The sequence below is a fragment of the Ursus arctos genome, unplaced genomic scaffold (genome assembly GCF_023065955.2).
Source record: "Ursus arctos isolate Adak ecotype North America unplaced genomic scaffold, UrsArc2.0 scaffold_23, whole genome shotgun sequence".
NCBI lineage: Eukaryota > Metazoa > Chordata > Mammalia > Carnivora > Ursidae > Ursus > Ursus arctos.
Genome location: NW_026622908.1, coordinates 35,642,416 through 35,663,115, shown reverse-complemented (window position 1 = coordinate 35,663,115; position 20,700 = coordinate 35,642,416). Strand labels below are relative to the sequence as shown.

Genomic DNA, 20,700 nt, shown 5'->3' with positions numbered 1-20,700 from the left:
TGTTCCTTCTGCCTAGAATGTTCTTTTTAAAGCCCTTCTATCCTACCAACTCCTTCCCACCCTTCAGGATCCATCTAAAATGTTACTGCCTCCAGGAAGCCATGTGGGTCCCTCTACCTGGAACCAATCCCTCTCCCTTCCCCAGCACCCACTGTTGCCCCTTGACAGCCCTTGCTCCCTCACAGCACACCTGTCTGTCACCACCGTCCCTGGGCTGCGAGCTCCTCCAGGGACAGCCCCCACTGGGTCTGGCACACAGTGAGCATCTTAAACGCTGGCAGAATGACAAGGAACAGGCCAATTCCCACTTTCTCCCCCATGGGGGCTGTGCTGCCTTCCAGGGTCCCACTAACGTTTTGGGGTTGTGAGGGGGTGGGGAAGGGCTGCACTCACCCCCACCCGGGAAGCGCTGAGGCCCGCACTGGCTGTCTGATACACAGCGGTACTTCTCCTCGCTCTGTGGGTAGACAGGTCTGCAGGTGGGTGTAGGACCCTGCGCTGGCCCTGGATGAGCCCTTTGGCTCCCAATGCTTCCCCATAACCAGGGACTTTTGGGAAGTGGAGGTCAGACCCAGCTCCAAGGCTGGAACTCAGACCTCTTCATACACCCACGCCCCTCCTTGCCACCGCCCCCCACCCCCAATGTTTTCTTCCTTGACCTGCTTCATTCAACCTCCCTCCCTCCCCTCACCTCTGGGCAGAATCCTTGCATCTGGTTTTCAGTGACTATCATCTTGGTGATGATGACAAAGACAGAGGTGCCCTTGGTAGGAGAAGGGAGAGAAAAAAGTGCACCAGGACCAATCTATGAGGTGGGTACTGCTCTAATCCCCATTCTACAGATGGGGAAACTCAGGTGTGGGGTAAGAGACCTGGCCAAGGTCACCGGGCTAACAAAGGGCAGAGGTGGGTCCAAGTCAGGTCCAACCTACCCACCCAGCCTCTCTTGCTCCTCTGTGTTTTGTGTTGATCACAGGCCCGAGGAGGACCCTGCTGTCCTGATGCCTAGTGCTGCACGCTGGAGGGCGCCCCCCCCCCACCCCAGCACCTCCCAGCCGCTGGGGAGGGAGTTCTCTGATCACTGATGCCACACACCCTGGTTTGGGGATCCCATTGGCACCCTCCTTGCCTTGCCCCAGCATCTGGGCATCCACACATGGCCCTGGGGTAGGGGGACCATACCTGGGGTGGGGTCACATAATCAGACACGTCCATGACTCTGTTGGCATAACGTCCAAAGCCCTTCACCTTGGTGACGACCGAGGACTCAATGGCTGTGTCCCGCACCTGGTAAGCCTTCTCGTGCAAGAAAACCCACCTGGGCAGGAGAGCAGGATGGAGAGCAAGAGAGGAGGGTCTAGGCCCATCAGACAGAGGCTGGGAGACGTCTCCTTCCCCAGCACTAGACCCCGTTAGGTGTCTGGCCAGGGGAAGGCCTGTGCTGGAGGGGAGGGACCTCACCCTGGGTTGGCTTAGAATGGTGTTTTTCCATCTTTCCCATTTCCTGCTTCAAGACCATTTGTAGACTTTTCCCCCCTAACGCCTCCATCATGAAATTTTAATACTATAGATATCAGCTTATATACTGTATGTATATTTGTGTTTTACACATAAGAAAAGTGAGATTTTTTTTTAAATCCATGAAGAACACATTTTTCACCCCCTTGAAGGTAACGTCTCCCCCCGGGGGGCGGCAGCTCCCCTCCGCCATAGCATTGTCATTCCCGCTGGCTGGGAGGCCACCTCTTTGCAGGCCACTGGAAAGAGAAGGGGCAGAGGATCCCGAGCCTCTGACCCTGAGCATCCCAGGCTTTGCTCATGGGTGTATCCCAAGTGCGGGCACATAGCGGGTGTTCAGTAAACAAGTCAGTGAAGGCATTTGGGAGCTGGGAGCTTGGAGTCTCCATCTACACAGGAGCCAGAGGAGAAAGACGCAGGAGGAGGAGAGGGGCAGTGCTGAACCTTTCCCTGGCAGGTAGGAGTTGGGTTAGCAGGCAGAGGCCACAAATCTTATTTCTTGGATTGTGCTGCCACCCAGTGGACATTTACCTGTACTGCCTTCTTCCCAAGGCCGGGCTCAGGGAGGACTCCCTTCCTTCCTTCCACCCTCACCTCCCTCCGCGGACTCTGGCAGCCTCCCCCAGCAGCAAGAAGAGCCTGCAGGCAACTCTTCCCTCTGCAGTTCTATGAGGTGCCTGCCTTTCTCATCACAGCCCTCAAGGCTCCAGCCACTCTCCGCCTCGACAGCACGCTTCCAGCCTGTGGCCGGTCTTCCTAGTGCCAGACAGCATGCTGGGAGGCAGATGCTATCACTGTTCCCATTGCACAGATGAGAAAAGGTCATCAAATGCGTTTGGAAAGTGCCACACACTCTTAGTTTTGGAGAAATGCTGGTGACATGTTGTGGAATCAGGGAGTGTGCTTTTGGAAACACTGGATTAAGGTCATTTTCTGCTGCTAACCAGGGAGGCATAAGGTGGAGGATGAGTGGAAGGAAGGGACTGGAGATGGTGTAGTGCAGAGAACACAAAGCTGGGGGCGCGCTAGGCTGGCAAGCTGACCTGAGGACTTTATAAGGAGGGAGTTAGGACTTCAAGCCCAGGAGCTTTCCAGCCCCAGAAAGTTGTCCAAGAGTGGACTGCTGTGGGAGGTGGTGAGTTCCACATGCCTGGGGAGACTCAAGGAGATGTGTTCAGTTGGAAGGTGGCTGGATTGGATGACCTCTGGGGTCGCCATAGGGGGGAATAGCTCCGGGATCATGCTGGGGGTCACAGTCACCTGTGGGATGGGCCCCTGCCCGTCCTGTTCATGCACACAGGCTGACATCTGCAAGAGACTCTTGTTTTCAGTGAGAGGGCTGGGAGTTATCCCCATCCCGGGGCTTCCCTCAGGCGCTTGAACTCCCAATGCGAATGCTCTCCCAGAAAGGGTGGAGTCACAGCCCCCGCTGGTGGATGGCTCCCTAACCTGTCCCGTTTTATTGTTGCTGCTGTCTGGCACGCAGTGTCCTGAGGAATGCACCGTTAGGAGGGTCACAGGCTCATAGAAGGCTCTTACAAACACCCTGCTCGTGTGGACATCTGTGGTGCAGTGTGTTTTATTTTCCCAGCACTGTTCTTCTCTCTTTTTTGGAAGGGGAGGGGTTTCACCAAGTCTCATAAGGAGGTACGGCTCACACAGAAATCTCATCCACCACCTTACGTCCAAATGAGTATTATCAGCTCCCTGCAGGGGGCCCTGTGCGGTGGAGGGAGTGAGGCCGAGGGCCCAGATCTCCCTGCTCCCAACGGAGCGCACCTCTGTCCAGAGTAGAAGCCAGAGTGGCAATTTGCCCTCTAGAGTTTCAGTGTGCCTCGCCATGAAATGGACACATCTCTGAGTGGTGATCTAATGACATGTTTCATAAGGCCCCTTACCCTGTCCTTAAAGTCCAGGAACATCTGCAGATGAGAAGCAGGGTTCAGGTTATTATCATCTAAGCAACACAGCCCGCTGAGTGCTCTATGCGGTAAGGGTTCATTGAGTTCTTACCATGACTCAGTGAGACTCCTTTGTTGTTCTCCTTATGTTTCGGATAAGGAAACAGAGGTACAGAGCGCTGTGCTAACTTGCCAAGCTGGTAGGTGGGTTCCAACCCGGGCAGACTGCACAGAACCACCTCCCACCCTGAACAGGATCCTGGTCCTGGTGCTGGTGGCCTTGGGGAACATCTCCAGTCCTGGGAAAGTCTCAGGAGGAAGGGTCCTGGGGCTCAGAAGAATAATTAACCTATCTCTTTCCCCCCCTTTCTCCTCCTTCAAGGATGCTTCTTGTGCCCAGTGGGTAGGAGAGGCCACATCAGAATTTTTTCTCTGAGTTAAATAATAAGCGGAAGAATTTCAGTGGCCCCTTGGGGCCCAAGGACGTCATCAGGGCAGCTCAAAATAAGGGGACGCTTCATTTCCAGAACAGAGGGGCTGAGTCTGTCTCTAGAGGCCAGGGCTGAGGAGATGGGGCAGGACTAAGCCTTCAGTTCTTGGCATTTACTCTGCTGCTCTGACTTATTTTTTTTCTCGTGTTCCTGGTTTATTATTTATAGAGCGGAAGGCGGTGGCAGCTCCTTGGCAGGTGGAATGTGCAGGAAGGAGGCCAGAGCGGTGTCCCGGCACCCTTCTGTCCACCCCCAAGGAGTCAGGGAGGAGGCCGGGGGTGGGCACGGGGAGCGTGTGCTGTGTGCGCCTGGAGGAGAGGGGTCTCTTAGGAAGGTGTGAGCTGGATGGTGGGGGAGGGGCAGGTGTGTTGGGGAATCTAGGAAATGACAATAGTTGCTGTCTTTTAGTGGGTCTCCCATTTCAGGCGAGGCTCTTGACATATTAGTTCTCCTTGCCGTAATCCCTGGGGGAGGCATTCCTAAACGCATTTTCTAGATACAAGGACTGAGACTTAGAGACGTAAGGTGACCTGTCTAAGTCCCACTCCTAGTTGGTGTCACAGCAAGGCTTCTAACCAGAGGGTCCTTGTTCCACAGTCTCCCCATCACGGGGCCGCAGAGAGGGGTGGGGGAGACAAGAGTGGCACTTCTCTCTGCACCTATAAGATGGAGGGTTCCAACAGGTCTTCCCACTATAGTTTCGTCACCTTGTGTCCCACGGGGTGCCTCAGGGTGCTACCCTGGGCTGAAACAATAAGGTGGTGGGCCAAAAAGGTGGAATTCCAGGCCCTTCTCTTTAACTAGAGCAGCTCCCCTGTTTAACCACTTTATGTATCAAGCTTCTTCACAAGATTCAAAGTGAGGCTTCGGGCACCTGGGTGGCTCAGTTGGTTGGGCATTCGACTCTTGATTTCAGCTCAGGTCGTGATCTCAGGGTCATGGGATGGAGCCCCGCATCAGGCTCCATGGTTAGCCTGGAGTCTGCTTCTCCCTCTCCCTCTGCTCCTCCCCCTACTCTCCCCCCCCAAAATAAATAAGTAAATAAACAAATAAAATCTTTTTAAAAAAGATTAAAAATGAGGCTGAACATTATGAATCAAATGGGACAGCTGTGCAAATAGTGAGTTTGTGGGTCAGGACTTGCGGGGGAGGAAGGGATGGGGAAAGCAGAGCTGTGAGGGGTGCGAGGCACCGTCCGCCACCACAGGTCCTTCTGATGATAGAGCATCAGACGGCCGGGAATGCCCCTCTGCTGGTTTGCAGGGAGGTGGCTTCCTTCCAGGAGGCTCTGCAAAGTAGCTCAGGCCCTGGAACAGCCAGCACTTCTGGAAACTCAGTCCCCAGGGATCCCCTGTTTCCTCCTCAGCTCCCCATAGGATACCAAAAAGAGATTGGCTCTTAGGAAGTCCCACCCCACAGAGGAGACTGGGGATTGATTGCCACCTGGGCCCTGGGAAAGCCATGTGAGAAACACTGGCTTCTCTGTGCACCTGGGTGGGTAACGGACACCAGCGTGAAGTGGTGTCCACTCCAGACAAGCAGCTGAGGCTGGAACAGGGGTGAGGGCACATGTGGAGACAATTAGCTGGTGTGGTGCTGCGATAAATGCATAAGAGAAACGGTTGGCTCATGTTACCTGTGTCCTAGTAAGGTTGTGCATCTGGTCTACCTCGCAGGGATAATATGGAAGAGATTCAAGTGCTAGTTAGATGTTAATATCCCAGCATTAAAAATCCTTTCAAACTCTGCTGAGTCCAGGCCACCATCATCTCTCTCAATATGACTGCAGCGCCCTTAACAGGTTATCCTGCATCCACTCCTAAGCACTCTAATCCCTTGGGGAATTAGCCAGAGTGATCTTCCCAACTCAGATCTCATCGTCTGTCTCCCCCTGCCCCACCCAGTCCAGAAAGGCACGCGCGCACACACACACACACACACACACACACACACACACACACACAGAGTTCCCATCCACTGCCCTGTATAAAAACAAAAGCTCTGAGGATGTCTGAGGTCTGGCTGGGTGTAATCCCACCCCCATCTTATGACCACCCTCACCTTTGCTCCCTCTGCTGTACCCATAGAAACCTTCTTTTCTTCTTCCCATTTGCCTGGCTCTTATCCTTTGCAGAGCTGGGTTTCTCTGCCTTGAATCCTCTTCCTTTCCTTTTTTCTGCTGGGTTGCTCTTACTCATCCTTCAGATCTTGGCTTGGGTGTCATGTCTCCAGAAAAACTTCTTAGCTCCCAGACCAGGTCAGATACCTCCATCCTAGCAGCTCTCCTAGCACGGTGCTCCTTTTCTTCAAATCTTGAGCCACAGTTGAAGTTTTACATTTGCTTGTGGAGATTGTTTGATGAATGAGCGTCTCTTGCACTGTAAGCTCCACGAGGGTGAGGGCCCTGTCTGCTTTTGCCCAAGTTCTATGCTTGGTGCACAATGTCTGGCATGAAGAAATGCTCGATAAATTTCTGCTACATTAAAGACAATGGATTCATGAAGTGCTAATGGTGCATGGGCTCACGTGCACAGAGATGGGGCTCCGGCCAGGGGGCTGGGCTACAGACTGTACGGATGTAACTGGAAGGAGCTGCTCCGTGGGGAGCTGTCAGGCTGGGAGATGGATGGGGCTGGAGATCAAGACGCCAAAGAGCCTTTCATGCTTGTTCCTGCAGGCCGGCCTCCAGCACTGAGGATCAGAGCATCGGATCATATCGCGATGAGGGAGAGACAGGGGCAGGGGGAGAGCAGAGCAGGCTGGTCCAGGAGCCGCTGTCTACCCTCCATCAACCTTCTGCCTGGAGCCAACAGAGCCAGGAATGTGCTGAGGCAGCTTTTGGCCTCACCTGGACCACCATACCGTCTCATGGCTATAAACAGTGACAGCATCGCATATACACGTGAACACGGACCGTCTAAGAACCAACTTGGAGACAGGCTCTGGAGACGCAGACATGGAACGTTTGCAAACATCATACCTCACAAAACCTCGAAGTTGGAAGTAAGATTCAAGGCCATTTTCCTACCCCAAAGCTTGAATACCTTCTCTAATATCCCTGAGAGGAGCACTGGATGTACAGCCTTGCCTACGGCAGCCACAGAAAGGAGTCCTACCGGTTCCCACAAAGCATGCAAAGCAAAAAATCCCTTAATCCACGCCTGCCCACTTTTCCATGCACACACTCACACACTACTCCGACCTTTCAGGCAAGGAGGCCCACGCACACGCAGCTCCAGCCCACATGCACACCGAATGTCTTCTTTGACTGACTTGAATTAACTCATGACAGTGGTCAGTGGCTTGCTGTCTCTCATACACAGAGCCATTGTCTCAGGAACAGAGTGAGACTGGAGACCGGCACACCAGGAAGGAAAACTCTGGAGGTTTCTGCCTGTCATTTCTGGTGCCCACCCACCAGTGTGTGCAAATGACCACAAGAAGGATGGAACCTGTGTTTTTCCCCCAGCCATTGTCTGCTTCATGGCCCTTTGTGCATACGTGTGTGTGGGGGGGGGAGGGGAGTGGGTGCCTCTAAAGGTGGGAGCTGAGAAGGGGTGTTGGGACCACTGACTCTTAAGCAACTCTCAGGATGGGTTATATGGTACAAAATCAGGTAGCAGTACAGAATTTATGCTTTCTGACAAAGGGGAGTGTTTCTGGATTCACGAGGAGGGATCCTGGATCATGTTTAGAAAAGCCACCTTTCCCCTGAGCAATTCTTCCCTTGAGTTATTTGTGCCCATGTCTCTCCCCCTCCCCAAGGAGCAGACACCCGGCTTTGTCCCACCCTCCACGAGCAAGAGCTTCTCCCCTTGCCCCGTTCTTTCACCATCTCCTCAAGCCAGGAGGGAAATCCCTCATTCCAGAGTGGTCCAGTTCTCTCCTTTCCACCCCACCATCGACCTGATCAACCCATCACCGTCTCCCTCATGTCAGTGCCTTCCCTTCCTCTTTCCTGTGCTCCCTTATCTTTTTGAGACTCCAAAGCCTTGGCTGAGGAGAATGGGAAGATGTGAGGGTGGTCTCTTCTCCGATGGGAGCAGGAAAGAAGGGAGAGGGGCGATGGTCACTTGGGACCTCTCCTGCTGGAGGGTGGAGGGTGGCACCAGGGCAAGAACTCCACTTCTTGGGGTGTGTGCCTAGAAACCACTCTCTGACTCCAGAGGATTTGCTGGGGAAAAGAACTAACCTGGGGACCAGATGCCTGAGCAGGGGTGGCAGAGTCCAGTCCTTGGACTCCAGAGTAGAGACTGTTTCCTCCAAGAGAGGAGAGGGTCAGGCAGCTGGACAGCGACACTGACGGGACACCAGAGAGCCCTCCCCCGCTAGGACCCGAAGGCCCACAGGACTCACCCCACGAAGTAGGAGATGATCAGAAGCTGGACTGCCCGGTTGATGACCCCAATAGTCCAGCTCTTCACAACCACCGACTTGGTGGTCTCGTAGGTGAAGAAATCGGACACGCAGTTCATGCTGAGAGAGCACTCAGGGGCCACTTAGAAGGGACCCAATGGTGGCCTCAGGAGGGAGAGGTCCTCAGGACAGGGAGACAGAGATCAAAGCCTGGAGGGGACAGCTTGGAGGGGCTTGAGGAATGGGGAGCCTGTTCCTTTAAGTCAGGCAACCCTAGCTCAGTGCCCAGGCTCTCTCTGCCCTTGACACTCTGGGCTGCCAAGAGTCCAAGGCCAGGGCGGGGGACCCCCTTTTTGTTAGTCTCCACCCCACTCCCCTGTGATGTCACGGCAGGGGTGGGGTCTCCAATCCGCGGCTCCTGATTGCCTGGGATGCAGCTGGCTAGGGCCCTCTGGGAGTCATGTTTTATCTGCACTCTGCCTACCCTTTCTGTTCCGTTGTCTTACGCCGCATCTTCACCCTGCTCGGCAGCTTCTTCATGCTCTCCTTAAAGCCCCTTGCAATGCCCCAGCCCCAGCCACGTAATAGCCTTCCCCGGACTGAGTACCCCCTTCATTCGTGTCTTCCCAAAGCCACTCAATTCGGGGGCCATCTGCTCCCTTCCTGAGTTGCCTTCAATAGCACGGGTCCAGGGGAAGGGTCTCTTGAATAGTTCTCTCGATGTCCTGGGTGGGGGGGGGGGTGAGTAAAGAGTCATATAGTTCACGTCCCTAACTCAGGTTGGCAGTGGTTGAAGCTCAACCTGCCGCACAGCATTATCACATTGGGGTGTTTGTTTTATTTTGCTTTCTTTTACTGTGAGTTTACTTGTCTGAATCTTTTGTTTGATAACAGGCTCCTGGAAGGCTGGGGCTGTTTCTCTCTTGTTTACTAGTTTCTTCAAATTCCGGAACTGAGTGGCCGCTCAATCTGTATTTATTGAATCCAGCTGAATGTCTGTTCCTAGACAGTGCTGGAATAGCCATTTCCAGAGGTTAAAGTCGTGAGTTCAGGGAGCAACAGAGCATTCCTGCTGTCTCTTATCCCAGGATTCAGTTAGCAAGCTAGCATAACTAAGATTGTCAAGAAAGTCTTGAAGTTAATTTCTGTTTTAGGGGCGCTGGGTGGCTCAGTCAGTTAAACATTTGCCTTCAGCTGGGGTCATGATACCAGTGTCCTGGGATTGAGAGGGCATAGGGCTCCCCACTCTGTGGGAGCCTGCTTTTCCTCCTGCCTCTGCCTGCAGCTCCCCCTGCTTGTGCTCTCTCTCAAATAAATAAAATCTTAAAAAAAAATTGTCCTAATGTCTTCATGCAGGACAGGTATCATCAATCGTTCTGGAGGTAGAGTCACCGTGATTAGGACAGAAGAGAACAGGATGGGGGTAAGGAGATTTGGGGCCCTGGGCAAATCCTCTTTGGGCCTTGGTTTTCTCATCTGCAAAGGAAGGTTGAGGTGGACAGACTCAAACATCTCTCCTGGGCCTGGCCTCCCCTGATTTTGCGAGACGCGCCCGGCGCGGACGTGGTTTCGAATCAGGGCCGGCTCTGAGGAGACTGACACTAGCGCTTGAACGCGACACCGCCGTCCGCCAGCCTCTTCCAGCCCCCCCCCCCCCCCCCCCCGACGCCGCGGTTTCGGGAGTGAAGTTTTTGGGTGCGGACAGAGAACTCTTCAAAGAGGATCCAGTCCCACGTGACAGGGGGAGCGCAGGAGAGTCCCCGTGACGCCGACACCCCGGGTGCGGGCGGGTCACTTCTCTCCACAGCTCGAAACGTTTGTCTTCTTGCCCCACAGACTCCTTTCTACTCCCCGGGAGCCATTCCCGTGCAGGACGGAGGGACAGGCACACACAGACTCTGTGGGAAGTCTGACAAGCGAAAACTACAGAATTTCTCTCCAGAACCTAGTCCTCCACTGAAGAGGTGTAATTTTTAAAAAAGGAGCCCTACACGCTCCCGCTCCCATCCTTTCATTAGGTCCCACGCGGTGCGACTGGAACCGCAGCTCCGCTTCCCTCAGGTCCTCCAGAGCTGTTGACGCTCTAGGCAGCCGCCTCGTAGGGGCCGCGCTCGCGTCTCTCTAGCTAGCTCGCCCTCTCTATGGTCCATGCTCGGCTTCCGGTGGCGGGACGCGGGGCCGCGCACGCGGGAAAAGCTTCCCCAGCGTCCCCCCATCCCCCTTGTCCCCGCCCCCCCTCCCGCGTCCCCCAGTGCGCCCACCGCCCGCACCTGGGCCATCGCAAGGCTGCAGCTTGAGGAGGTGGGTGGTCGCCGGCCCCGTGCCCTGGGAGGGCGCGGGCCTCGCTCCCCCCGCGGGACGCTCAAGATGGACCGTTCCGCGTTCGAATCCACGGGCAGCGGGCGAATCCATTTTAGGGGGCGGGGGAGCCGCGGATCCAGGGCCGCGTCGCGGTGGGAGCGCAGGGAGGGAAACCTTGCACTCGGAGCTGGGTCGGGGCGCGGCTGAGGTGCAGGCCCCGGGGTTCTGCTGCTCGTTGCCATGGCGCCCGGTGGAGCGCCCCGAGCCGGTGCCTGGTCCTGTTGTAAGAGCTACTCCAGGCCGGGTTCTCCAGCCCCAGCTGGGCCCGACTCCCTGAGGTCTGCAGGGCCTGCTGTAGGTTCCCAGGCAGAGGAGACTCTGAGACATCCCAGGCTTGGCCGGGGGTTGCCACCTGGCTCCATCCATGGGCCCAGTGAGATGTAGTCTTTGATGTTTGTTTAGCCCCCTCTTGAATTCAGATTCCCAACCTGCTGAGTGTCTGCACACCCACCCAGGAGTTGGGGCCCAGCTCCCAGTTGAGGCCAACAGGGGCAGATCAGTATGGCGGAAACACTGGAGTTCAACGACGTCTATCAGGAGGTGAAAGGCTCCATGGTAAGAAGGACCTGGGCTTTTAGTATAGGCTGAGAGAGGGAAGGAGGGGTAGACTTTTTGTCCATTAGTAAGAGCTTGGTGCTTTGATGATGTTGCTGTTTTAGAAAAGGAGCCCGAGGATAACGTGTAGTTGGTGTTTCCCCAGCAAAAGGCAGCGCATACAGATCTTCCTCCCCTTCCAACGGGGTTACATCGCCAAAATCTCACCATGAGTTGAAAATACTAAAGTCGAAAATGCATTTAATACATCTAACCTGATGAACATTGTAGGTTAGCTTAGCCTTAGGTTGAGAATGTTTTCATCGGTGTACAGTTGGGCAAAACCATCAAACACAAAGTCTACTTTATAATAAAGTTTGAACACCTCATGTAATTTATTAAATACTGGCCTGAAAGTGAAACAGAACAGGTAGGGAATGGTCGTATGCATATCAGTTGTTGACTGTGGTGATAAACCCTGGTGATCGACCCTGGTGACCGTGTGGCCGGCTGGGAGCTCTGGCTCACTGCCACTGCCCAGCATCTTGAGAGGATTGTACCACCTGTTGCTCGCTTGGGAAAAGATACAGATTCAGAACTCAAATTATGGTTTCTGTTTAATGCGTATCATTTTCACACCATAAAGTTGAAAAATTCTAAGTTGAGCCAGTGTAACTCAAAAATTCTCTGTATAGGAGTTCTGGGATCCCAGTTTGAAAGGGACCATTCATGCTGCTCCCTCCTGAGGGACTACAGGGGATTTGGATGCCAGGGTTTGGTTTTAGGATCCAGATTTCCTGGTTATTTGTCTCTTCTTTCTGACCCTCACCCCTGCAGCTGTTGGTCCTGCATCTGTGTCTGGCCAGCCCAGAGTAGGTGTTGGGTGGGACTGTTTGTGCCCCGTACACAGTGTGTATTGTACCCTTGCATTGGGGCCTGTTTTCCCAACAGAATGATGGTCGGCTGAGGTTGAGCCGCCAGGGTATCATCTTCAAGAATAGTAAGACGGGCAAAGTGGACAACATCCAGGCTGGGGAGCTGACGGAAGGCATCTGGCGCCGTGTCGCCCTGGGCCACGGACTTAAACTGCTTACAAAGAATGGCCATGTCTACAAGTATGACGGCTTCCGAGAATCGGTGAGGTGTCCTGTGGCCATAAACCCCTTTTTACTGTGCCACCTTATTTATTTTTCATCTTCTAGAAAGAATTGGGGCTCCTTTGATAACCATGTACTTGCTAGTTTTGGCTCCTCAGAGCAGGGCCATTGCGGCCATTAAGCAGTGTTCAGCTTTGGGTGTCTTGTGCTTTGACTCTGGAAGATTTTCTACCATTGGGATTTTTGGTGGTTTCTGCTCATTGCCTTTGTCCAGATCCAGAGTCTCAGTGCTTTACTTTGAGGTTTGTTTTTCTGTTTTGAACTGTTTGAGTTAAAGACTTCACTGCATTTTAATTTCACGTTCATCAAAGCACTGCCTATACAAAGTCAGAGAGCATGTGAGGCTCGTGACCAGGAATGTCATTTCCATAATTTAATCCGTCCCCACTCTGAGATCCAGTCCCCAGCAGTAGCTTCTTTCAACAGCTGGGTTTCCGACAGAAGGTAGATTGGGGCAGTTTCTCAGAGAGAATCCCAGAGTGTTTGTGTTAAGGCCACCAGGGCTTACAGGGGCTGCTCTCTTCCCTCTGCCCACAGGAGTTTGAGAAACTCTCGGATTTCTTCAAAACTCACTATCGCCTTGAACTGATGGAGAAAGACCTCTGTGTGAAGGGCTGGAACTGGGGAACGGTGAAGTTCGGTGGTGAGTCCTGGGGAAGACTGAGGTTTGGAGGAGAAGGTAGGATGAAGGGTTTCAGCCTTTACCTTGTTTTGCTCTTTTTCTGTTACCGTTTCTGATTTCCTATCAGTTTGTAATTCATCATAAATTTATTGAGGACCAATAGCGTATGAGGCACTGTGCCTGGTCTTGGGGGTGCAGTGTGACGAAATAGCCCAGTGCCCTGTTCCCAGGATCGACAGTCTGGTGGGAATGTTGTTTATGCAGACTTGAGGGGAGGAGCTGGTGGTTGATGGGCCCTTTCCCCGCAGGGCAGCTGCTTTCCTTCGACATTGGCGACCAGCCGGTCTTCGAGATACCCCTCAGCAATGTGTCCCAGTGTACCACCGGCAAGAATGAGGTGACACTGGAATTCCACCAGAACGATGACGCAGAGGTATCCCTCATGGAGGTGCGCTTCTACGTGCCTCCCACCCAGGAGGATGGCGTAGACCCAGTTGAGGTGAGGCCTCCCCCGGTCGCCTGGAGAGCAATGGTGCTGAGCAGGCCCTGGCTGGCCCGGGAGCAGGATCCCTGCTGCCTGACTACCAGCGTGTACTTTTGCAGGCCTTTGCCCAGAATGTGCTGTCTAAGGCGGATGTGATCCAGGCCACCGGAGACGCCATCTGCATCTTCCGGGAGCTGCAGTGTCTGACTCCCCGAGGCCGTTACGACATTCGGATCTACCCCACCTTTCTGCACCTTCACGGCAAGACCTTCGACTACAAGATCCCCTATACCACGGTGCTGCGTCTCTTTTTGCTCCCCCACAAAGACCAGCGCCAGATGTTCTTCGTGGTAAGCAGAAACCACGGGGGGGGGGGGGGGTGGATCTCGTCCTGGTTTTTGCCCAGTAGATCGATCGGTCTTGCTGGTGTTTGGTTAATGAGCAGTGCTTGCGGAACACTGATTGGTGTGAAACCTTGTCGGCTCTTCCTTACCAGATCAGTCTAGATCCCCCCATCAAGCAGGGCCAAACCCGTTACCACTTCCTGATCCTCCTCTTCTCCAAGGATGAGGACATCTCCTTGACTCTCAACATGAACGAGTGAGTGTGTCTCTGAACTCATGTCCTTCCACTGTCCAGGCAGGAGACCGGTGTGCCATGAGAAGGCAGCAGTGCTTGTGACCTCACCTTCCTCTCTTTGTAGGGAAGAGGTGGAGAAGCGCTTTGAGGGGCGGCTCACTAAGAACATGTCGGGATCTCTGTACGAGATGGTCAGCCGGGTCATGAAAGCGCTGGTCAACCGCAAGATCACAGTGCCGGGCAACTTCCAAGGGTGAGAGTGCCGGCCTGGGGTCCTGGCCTGACCGGGGGGCACCACGCTGTGTCTTCTTGGTAAATCCCTCCTGGCCTGGGAACGCAATCTCCTAGAAGTCCGGTTGGGTCAGAGCACGTTGGGTGTTCGTTGTCTCCGTCAGAGCAGTGTAGTGGGGTGTACTCACGCGAGGGCCTGAGCACATGTGTGTCGCTGCTGAGAGATGTGTTTTTGGCCCTGTGCCACCTGCTCCTGACTGAGGCACTGACTGGACCCCCGCCTCCTCCACCAGGCACTCAGGGGCCCAGTGCATCACCTGCTCGTACAAGGCGAGCTCGGGACTGCTCTATCCCCTGGAGCGGGGCTTCATCTACGTCCACAAGCCACCTGTGCACATCCGCTTTGATGAGATCTCCTTTGTCAACTTTGCCCGTGGTACCACCACCACTCGTTCCTTTGATTTTGAAATTGAGACCAAGCAAGGCACCCAGTATACCTTCAGTAGCATTGAGAGGTGAGAGCTTCTGCCAGTCACTTCCTGGGCATCCTGGTCTGGACCGAGCCTCCCCTGGGAAGCCTGGCATGGCGTGGGGCCCTTCTCTGGGTCTGTGACTCTTCCCCAACTTTTCAAGCCTTGAGAAGAATTTTTCTTTTGCTTCCCTGGGATTTGGTCCTTCTTGGAGTGCTCAGCCTTTGAAAGCCTCTCCCTTGCTTTCTTTCTGTACTTAAGGTGTTTCCCATATCATGTGTTCAGTACTAGCCCTTCTTTTCCACTCCCCCCATGATGGAAATGCTATCTCTCCCTTTCCTGGAATGAGCTCTGTGCCCGAGAAAACAGCAGCTAATGTTTATTGAGTGCTCGCTGTGGGCTAAACGACTTCCAAACATCTTCCCTCTTCATCCTTATGACAACCCTGTGAAGTACGAAATTCAGACTTGCTCAAAAGTGAAGGTGTCCCTTTCTCCGACGTTTTCCCCCCGCTTTGGGCATATCTGGTGACTAGCTACACACCCTCCCCCCCTTTTCTTTCCCAGACGTTTGAGACTCTGCAGGTTCCTTTCGAGACTAGCGTCTGACTCTTCCTTACCACCATCCTCTAGGGCCCTCTGAGCCCTTAGCTTGGGTAATGTGGTCAGCAGTTCCAGGCCCCACAGGCTGTCCTGGCCTGGGGGTGTCAGAACAGCATGCAGCCCACCTTGGGCATGGGCCCCGCGTGTCTAGTAACCTGGAGTATCTCGCCTCACAGGGAGGAGTATGGGAAGCTGTTTGATTTTGTTAATGCCAAAAAACTCAACATCAAAAACCGAGGACTAAAAGAGGTACCTGTGCGAGTGGGAAGGATGAGCCTCTTCTGATCTGTCGGGGTTGGAGGGAGCAGGGATTCTTCTGCCTTCTTTTTCACTATCTCTTTTCTTCTTACCCTTATAGAAAAAAGAGGTGCGTGTGACCCTCCCCCCTTCCCGGTGCAGGTTTCCTCAGCATGACCTTAGATCAGTCTCGGCTGCCCCTCAGGGGCCCCAAGTGGGGCTGGGAGAGGGAGGGGCTTGGACTAACCCGGTTGGCAGGAGGTCCTCGGGCACAGGCCCTGCACGTCGCTGTGTGTGGACAATCCAGCCCCAGGGTCTTCTGGGAGCTGACCTTACTCACAGGCATGGGGGGAGTGCTGTTGAGTGTGCAGGACGCTGGCGCCAGGGTGCGTTGGCCCTCACTCGCATCTCTGCCCTGGCTAGGGCATGAACCCGAGCTACGATGAGTACGCCGACTCTGATGAGGACCAGCATGATGCGTACTTGGAGCGGATGAAGGAGGAGGGCAAGATCCGGGAAGAGAATGCCAACGACAGCAGCGATGACTCCGGAGAAGAAACCGGTGGGCTAGCCTCAGCAGTGCCGGGGCATGAGGGCGGTCAGGCTCTTGCCTGGCGCCAGAGCTGGGCATCTGGGGAAGGGGGCAGGATCTGCATTTGGGGCAAAGCTGACACATCCTGTTCTTTTTCAGATGAGTCATTCAACCCAGGTGAAGAGGAGGAAGACGTGGCAGAGGAGTGAGTTTTGGTTCCACTCACAGGGGTGAGGTGGAGGCCTGTACGCTTGAGGGACCAGAAGATATCTGGACATTTCTCATGTCCTAACATTAGCTACTGACCCAGGGTGGAAAAGTGACCTCCACCGAGGTAATACACAGAAATGCTTTGGAAATTGTCGAGGGCTTTGCAAGTGCAAGGCACATGGTAAAGCCAAAAAAACAGTGGGGAGAAAACGGGAATAAGCCAGCGCCCGCCCATTTCCTCCCTGGGAGTTTTGGGGTGAGTCGTTGGATCTCCGTGTCCTCACCTGCAACCTTACGTGGTCCCCCCGTGCTGTACTGATGAAGGCTCTTGATTGCCAACCTCAGAAACGTGACTTAAGCTGCCTTTAGCATAAGAGGGGATTTTACAAGTTCACATAACTGGAGGGTCCAGGGATATAACTGGCTTCAGGTACCTGGATCCAGATGCTCAAAAGTTGTGGGGAGTCTGTTTTATTTCTTGTGATTTTCTTGTTTCTAGGTAGATTCGGCCCATGCAGTGTCACATGACCCTCAGAAGCTCTGGGCAGGCTTAATCCTATTGGTTTAACGCCCAGAAGGGCCTCTTCTCTCAGGGCAGCAGTGAACAGCATGGTCACTGCCCCTTCCTGAGTTACCAGCACGTACCCACCCTTGAAGTTGGGGTGGAGTGTGCCCCTCCTGAATGGGGGCAAGGTGGTTCCCACAGAAAATTAGAAAGAATTTCTTTCTTTATCCAGAAGAATTGGAAATGAATGTTGTGCAGCCAAAAACCCCAACCTCTCCCCACACCCCCAGATAGATATATAGATACATATATATATATGTAGATACATGATATGTATATAGTATATGTATGTAGGCGTCTGCTGGTTCTGCTGGCCACATACTTATGAAGGTCAGTGAGCAGATGCTTGCAAAAATCCCTTGGAGGTTGTCTGGCACCATACAGGTGTAACGTAGGTTTTATCTTCTGAGGCGTTCCGTGTGCATCGGATAGAACGTAATTATGTGGGTATGGACAGACTTGCACTGAGGTCAGTTTCCCCATATATATATATATATATATATATTTTTTTTTTTTTAAGTAATCTTTATACCCAGTGTGTGGCTTAAACTCACAACCCTGAAGGTCAAGAGCTGCATGCTCTTCCAACTGCCAGTCACGTGCTCCTAGATTTTATTTTATTATATTTACTTATCTTTAAAATTTTTTCCCTTTTCTATAGTAATTATCTCTTTATCAGAAAAGACTCTAGGGTAGATTAAGACAGCTAACTCAAAGGAAGTGGTGAAGAGTATTTGGGGTGTGTTCCAGGCAAGACAAGACCAAGTGCCTGTCCCCAAGAGTATGGGGATGGCATAGGACTTGGGTCAGGCCATGAGCAAAGAGAGCAGCTGAAGCCCACTTGTTGTTTTATGTTTCATTGGTTGACTGATGCCACGGCTTCAGTCATCCCCTCCCCACTGGAGGGTCCAGGGATATAATTGGCTTCAAGTACCTGGATCCTGAAGCCACTTCAGCTGAGAGGAGGAAGCAGGGTGGGGACTGGTGGCCAGGAGGCTGTCCTGTGGCCCCACCTCCCCCTTTTTGGGCAGGTAGCTTTAGACTTGTTCCCCTCCTGTCCTGAGTCCTTGGGGTACTCTCCTCTCTCCTGGGTGTAAGCCCCCCTCTCCTTGGCAGGTTTGACAGCAACGCCTCAGCCAGCTCCTCTAGTAATGAGGGTGACAGTGACCGGGATGAAAAGAAACGGAAGCAGCTTAAAAAGGCCAAGATGGCCAAGGACCGAAAAAGCCGCAAGAAGCCTGTGGAGGTGCACACTCAGAATGGGAGGGTGTTGGGGAGCCATTCCCTTTATCTTCTGTCCACCACCAGTGGGGCTGCTTTTTGTAGCCAACGAATATGGCCTTGAGTATCTCCTTGGAAATTTTTCTCTCTGGCCTTTGGGCTAATTCGCTTCTGGGAGATCTGAATTAGACCAGCTTCTGTCACAGGAGCCTGAGGCAAGGGGTCCCTAGTGAGTGAGGTAGGGGGAGGAAGACAGGGTTCCTGGCCTTGGGAGCTCTTAATCTAGCTTTGTGCCTATTCAGTCCTCTCATTCCCCCCCCCCCCCCCCGAGCAGGTGATCTAAATGGTTTGTTTTGGAGAAGATGGGGGTCTATGAGAAATAGATGGCTGAAGGCATTTGGGTTTTTATGTAGGTGAAGAAGGGCAAAGACCCCAATGCTCCCAAGAGGCCGATGTCTGCCTACATGCTGTGGCTCAATGCCAGCCGAGAGAAGATCAAGTCAGACCATCCTGGCATCAGTATCACGGATCTTTCCAAGAAGGCAGGCGAGATCTGGAAGGGAATGTCCAAAGAGAAGAAAGAGGTGAATGGCAGCAGAGATGAGGGGTGGCGACTTAGTAACTGATAGCGGGGCAGGGATGGGCCATCGGTGCATCTTTGCTGTATAGATTTTGCCTCCATCAGGGAAGAGGCCTCATTCTTCTCTCTTTTTCGTGTGTGTGTGTGTGTGTGTGTGTGTGTGTGTGTGTGTATGTGTATGTGTATGTGTGAGAGACAGGAGTGGGATCGGAAGGCTGAGGATGCCAGGAGGGAATATGAAAAAGCCATGAAAGAATATGAAGGGGGCCGGGGTGAGTCTTCTAAGAGGTGAGTGTTGGGAACAAAATGGCCCAGTAAGTGCTTTTTCGGCATCTATTTTTGCAGGTCTAGGTTGAGAATTGGGGTGTTAAAGATAATAGATATGCTCTGACTGCAGTAGGGCAGTGCTTCTCAAGTCTGGGTAGGCAGTTGCCCAAGTATGGGTAATGTGCTGGGAATTCCTGAGGTCACTGGATAAGTGGGGCCCTTTTCCTAGAGAGTTTTATTTGAAGGTGTGGGGGAATTAACAAAAAATTATGACAGAACATAATTCACACGGATTTTTGGAGATAAAGCAAGAGATGTCAAACAGGTTCTGCATGTGAGACTGCTTCAGCCTATGACCCCTGATTCTTCTGGTTATTTACTTAGGAGGCTTCTCCCTTGGGGCACTTGGGGCTCACCTGGTTGACCGTTTGCATTTATAGTGAGATGGGCAGTGTGGCTGGGAGTGAGAAAAGCCCTGTTAAAGGTAGGGGTGGATTGGCTTTGATGGGTGAACCTGAAGGCCCAGGCCCCTCTCCTTGCTGCTGTAGGGACAAGTCAAAGAAGAAGAAGAAAGTAAAAGTGAAGATGGAAAAGAAATCAACACCCTCGAGGGGGTCATCATCCAAGTCCTCGTCAAGGCAGCTAAGTGAGAGCTTCAAGAGCAAAGAGTTTGTGTCCAGTGATGAGAGCTCTTCCGGAGAGAACAAGAGCAAAAAGAAGAGAAGGCGGAGTGAGGTGCGGCAAGAGTTTGGTGGCGAGGGGTACCTGAGGCAGAGGGGGTGGATGTCTGGGGTTGGGTTGTTGTAGGTAGGTCTGTAAGAGTAATGAGTGGAATGGAAGGGTGCAGATGGGAGGTTCTGAAGGCCCCTACATTTGGGGGGGGGTGAGGTATGGAAGGAGGGGTTCTTCACCTCTGTAAAGTGGCTCCCTGGGAGGGCAGCCAGGACTCTAAACCTTTTCCCCTTAAGAGACCTTTGATTTTCAGGATTCTGAAGAAGAGGAGCTGGCCAGTACTCCCCCTAGCTCAGAAGACTCGGCATCGGGATCTGATGAGTAGAGAGGAGGAAAATTCTCTCTCCTCGGGCTTGCCCTGTCACATCTGCCGTCTCCCCACCCATGTTTTGGTACCAGTTTCTCATATGAGATGCAGTCCGGGGATTTTGTGCCATCCTGACAGGCTCTCCTGGTGGAATGCACTTCACTGAGGCAGCAGGGGAGCGCCTTCTTCTGCTTCCTAAGGATGGCTCTTTATCATTTGGGGAGAGATTGGGTGGGCAGCGCAGTGCAGCGTGGAATCCTGGGCCTGCTCTCCTGACCTTAGGGCTGCTGCTTCTGTTCAAGTTGCTGCAGCAGGGCTCATGTGAGGTCAGGCCTATAGCTCCTAACGGGGGCCTATTTCTACTTTTATTTTGTATTTCTGGTCTGTGAAAAATCAACATTTAATAAAGGGAACTGACTTTGGAAACCATGTCCTAATGCCTTCTCTCTAGCCCTGTTGTATCGCACCCATTTTTGGGGGGTGGGATTTACCATACGATTGTGACTGGGCAGGGCCCTGCAGGCCAGCCGGGAAGCAAGCCTCCAGGTACATCCTGTTCTGTTCCCGGTTGGACAAGCATTGGTTTTCACAATCTGCTGCCGGGATGGGCCACCTGAGAGTCTAGAAATGAGAGCTGATCTGATTAGGAAGTCACTCTCACAATTCCACTCCATTAGCCAAGCTGAGGGGAGGCAGCTTCTGGCTCAGTCCTTAATCACCTATGAGTCAAGGGTCTTCCACGG

The 20,700-nt window shown here is 53.2% G+C and overlaps 2 protein-coding genes across 3 annotated transcripts in view; one reads left to right on the top strand and one right to left on the bottom strand.

The window, feature by feature from the left end:
• P2RX3 (purinergic receptor P2X 3) overlaps nt 1-9,874 on the bottom strand; it is a 29,963-nt gene extending 20,089 nt beyond the window's left edge. Inside the window, exons 1-4 of the mRNA XM_026486983.4 lie at nt 8,267-9,874; nt 1,183-1,318; nt 692-763; nt 394-457 (exon numbers count right to left, since the gene is read on the bottom strand). Of these exons, the coding sequence (XP_026342768.1) occupies nt 394-457; nt 692-763; nt 1,183-1,318; nt 8,267-8,385 (391 nt within the window). The 5' untranslated portion in view covers nt 8,386-9,874. The remainder of the gene's footprint in view (nt 1-393; nt 458-691; nt 764-1,182; nt 1,319-8,266) is intronic.
• Nucleotides 9,875-10,398: 524 nt separating this feature from the next.
• On the top strand, nt 10,399-20,383 carry SSRP1 (structure specific recognition protein 1). 2 transcript variants are annotated; one of them, XM_048214340.2, is made up of 17 exons: nt 10,399-10,567; nt 11,047-11,182; nt 12,113-12,298; nt 12,856-12,961; nt 13,249-13,439; nt 13,544-13,774; nt 13,921-14,024; nt 14,128-14,256; nt 14,528-14,749; nt 15,483-15,555; nt 15,967-16,105; nt 16,235-16,280; nt 17,967-18,096; nt 18,485-18,655; nt 18,851-18,939; nt 19,467-19,653; nt 19,904-20,383. In XM_048214340.2, the coding sequence occupies exons 2-17, from the start codon at nt 11,129-11,131 to the stop codon at nt 19,973-19,975; spliced, it is 2,130 nt and encodes a 709-aa protein (XP_048070297.1). In that variant the 5' UTR covers nt 10,399-10,567; nt 11,047-11,128; the 3' UTR covers nt 19,976-20,383. The 2 variants fall into 2 exon arrangements, with proteins under 2 accessions (XP_048070297.1, XP_026342943.1); XM_026487158.4 differs by having other exon boundaries at nt 11,030-11,182.
• Nucleotides 20,384-20,700: the final 317 nt, after the last annotated feature.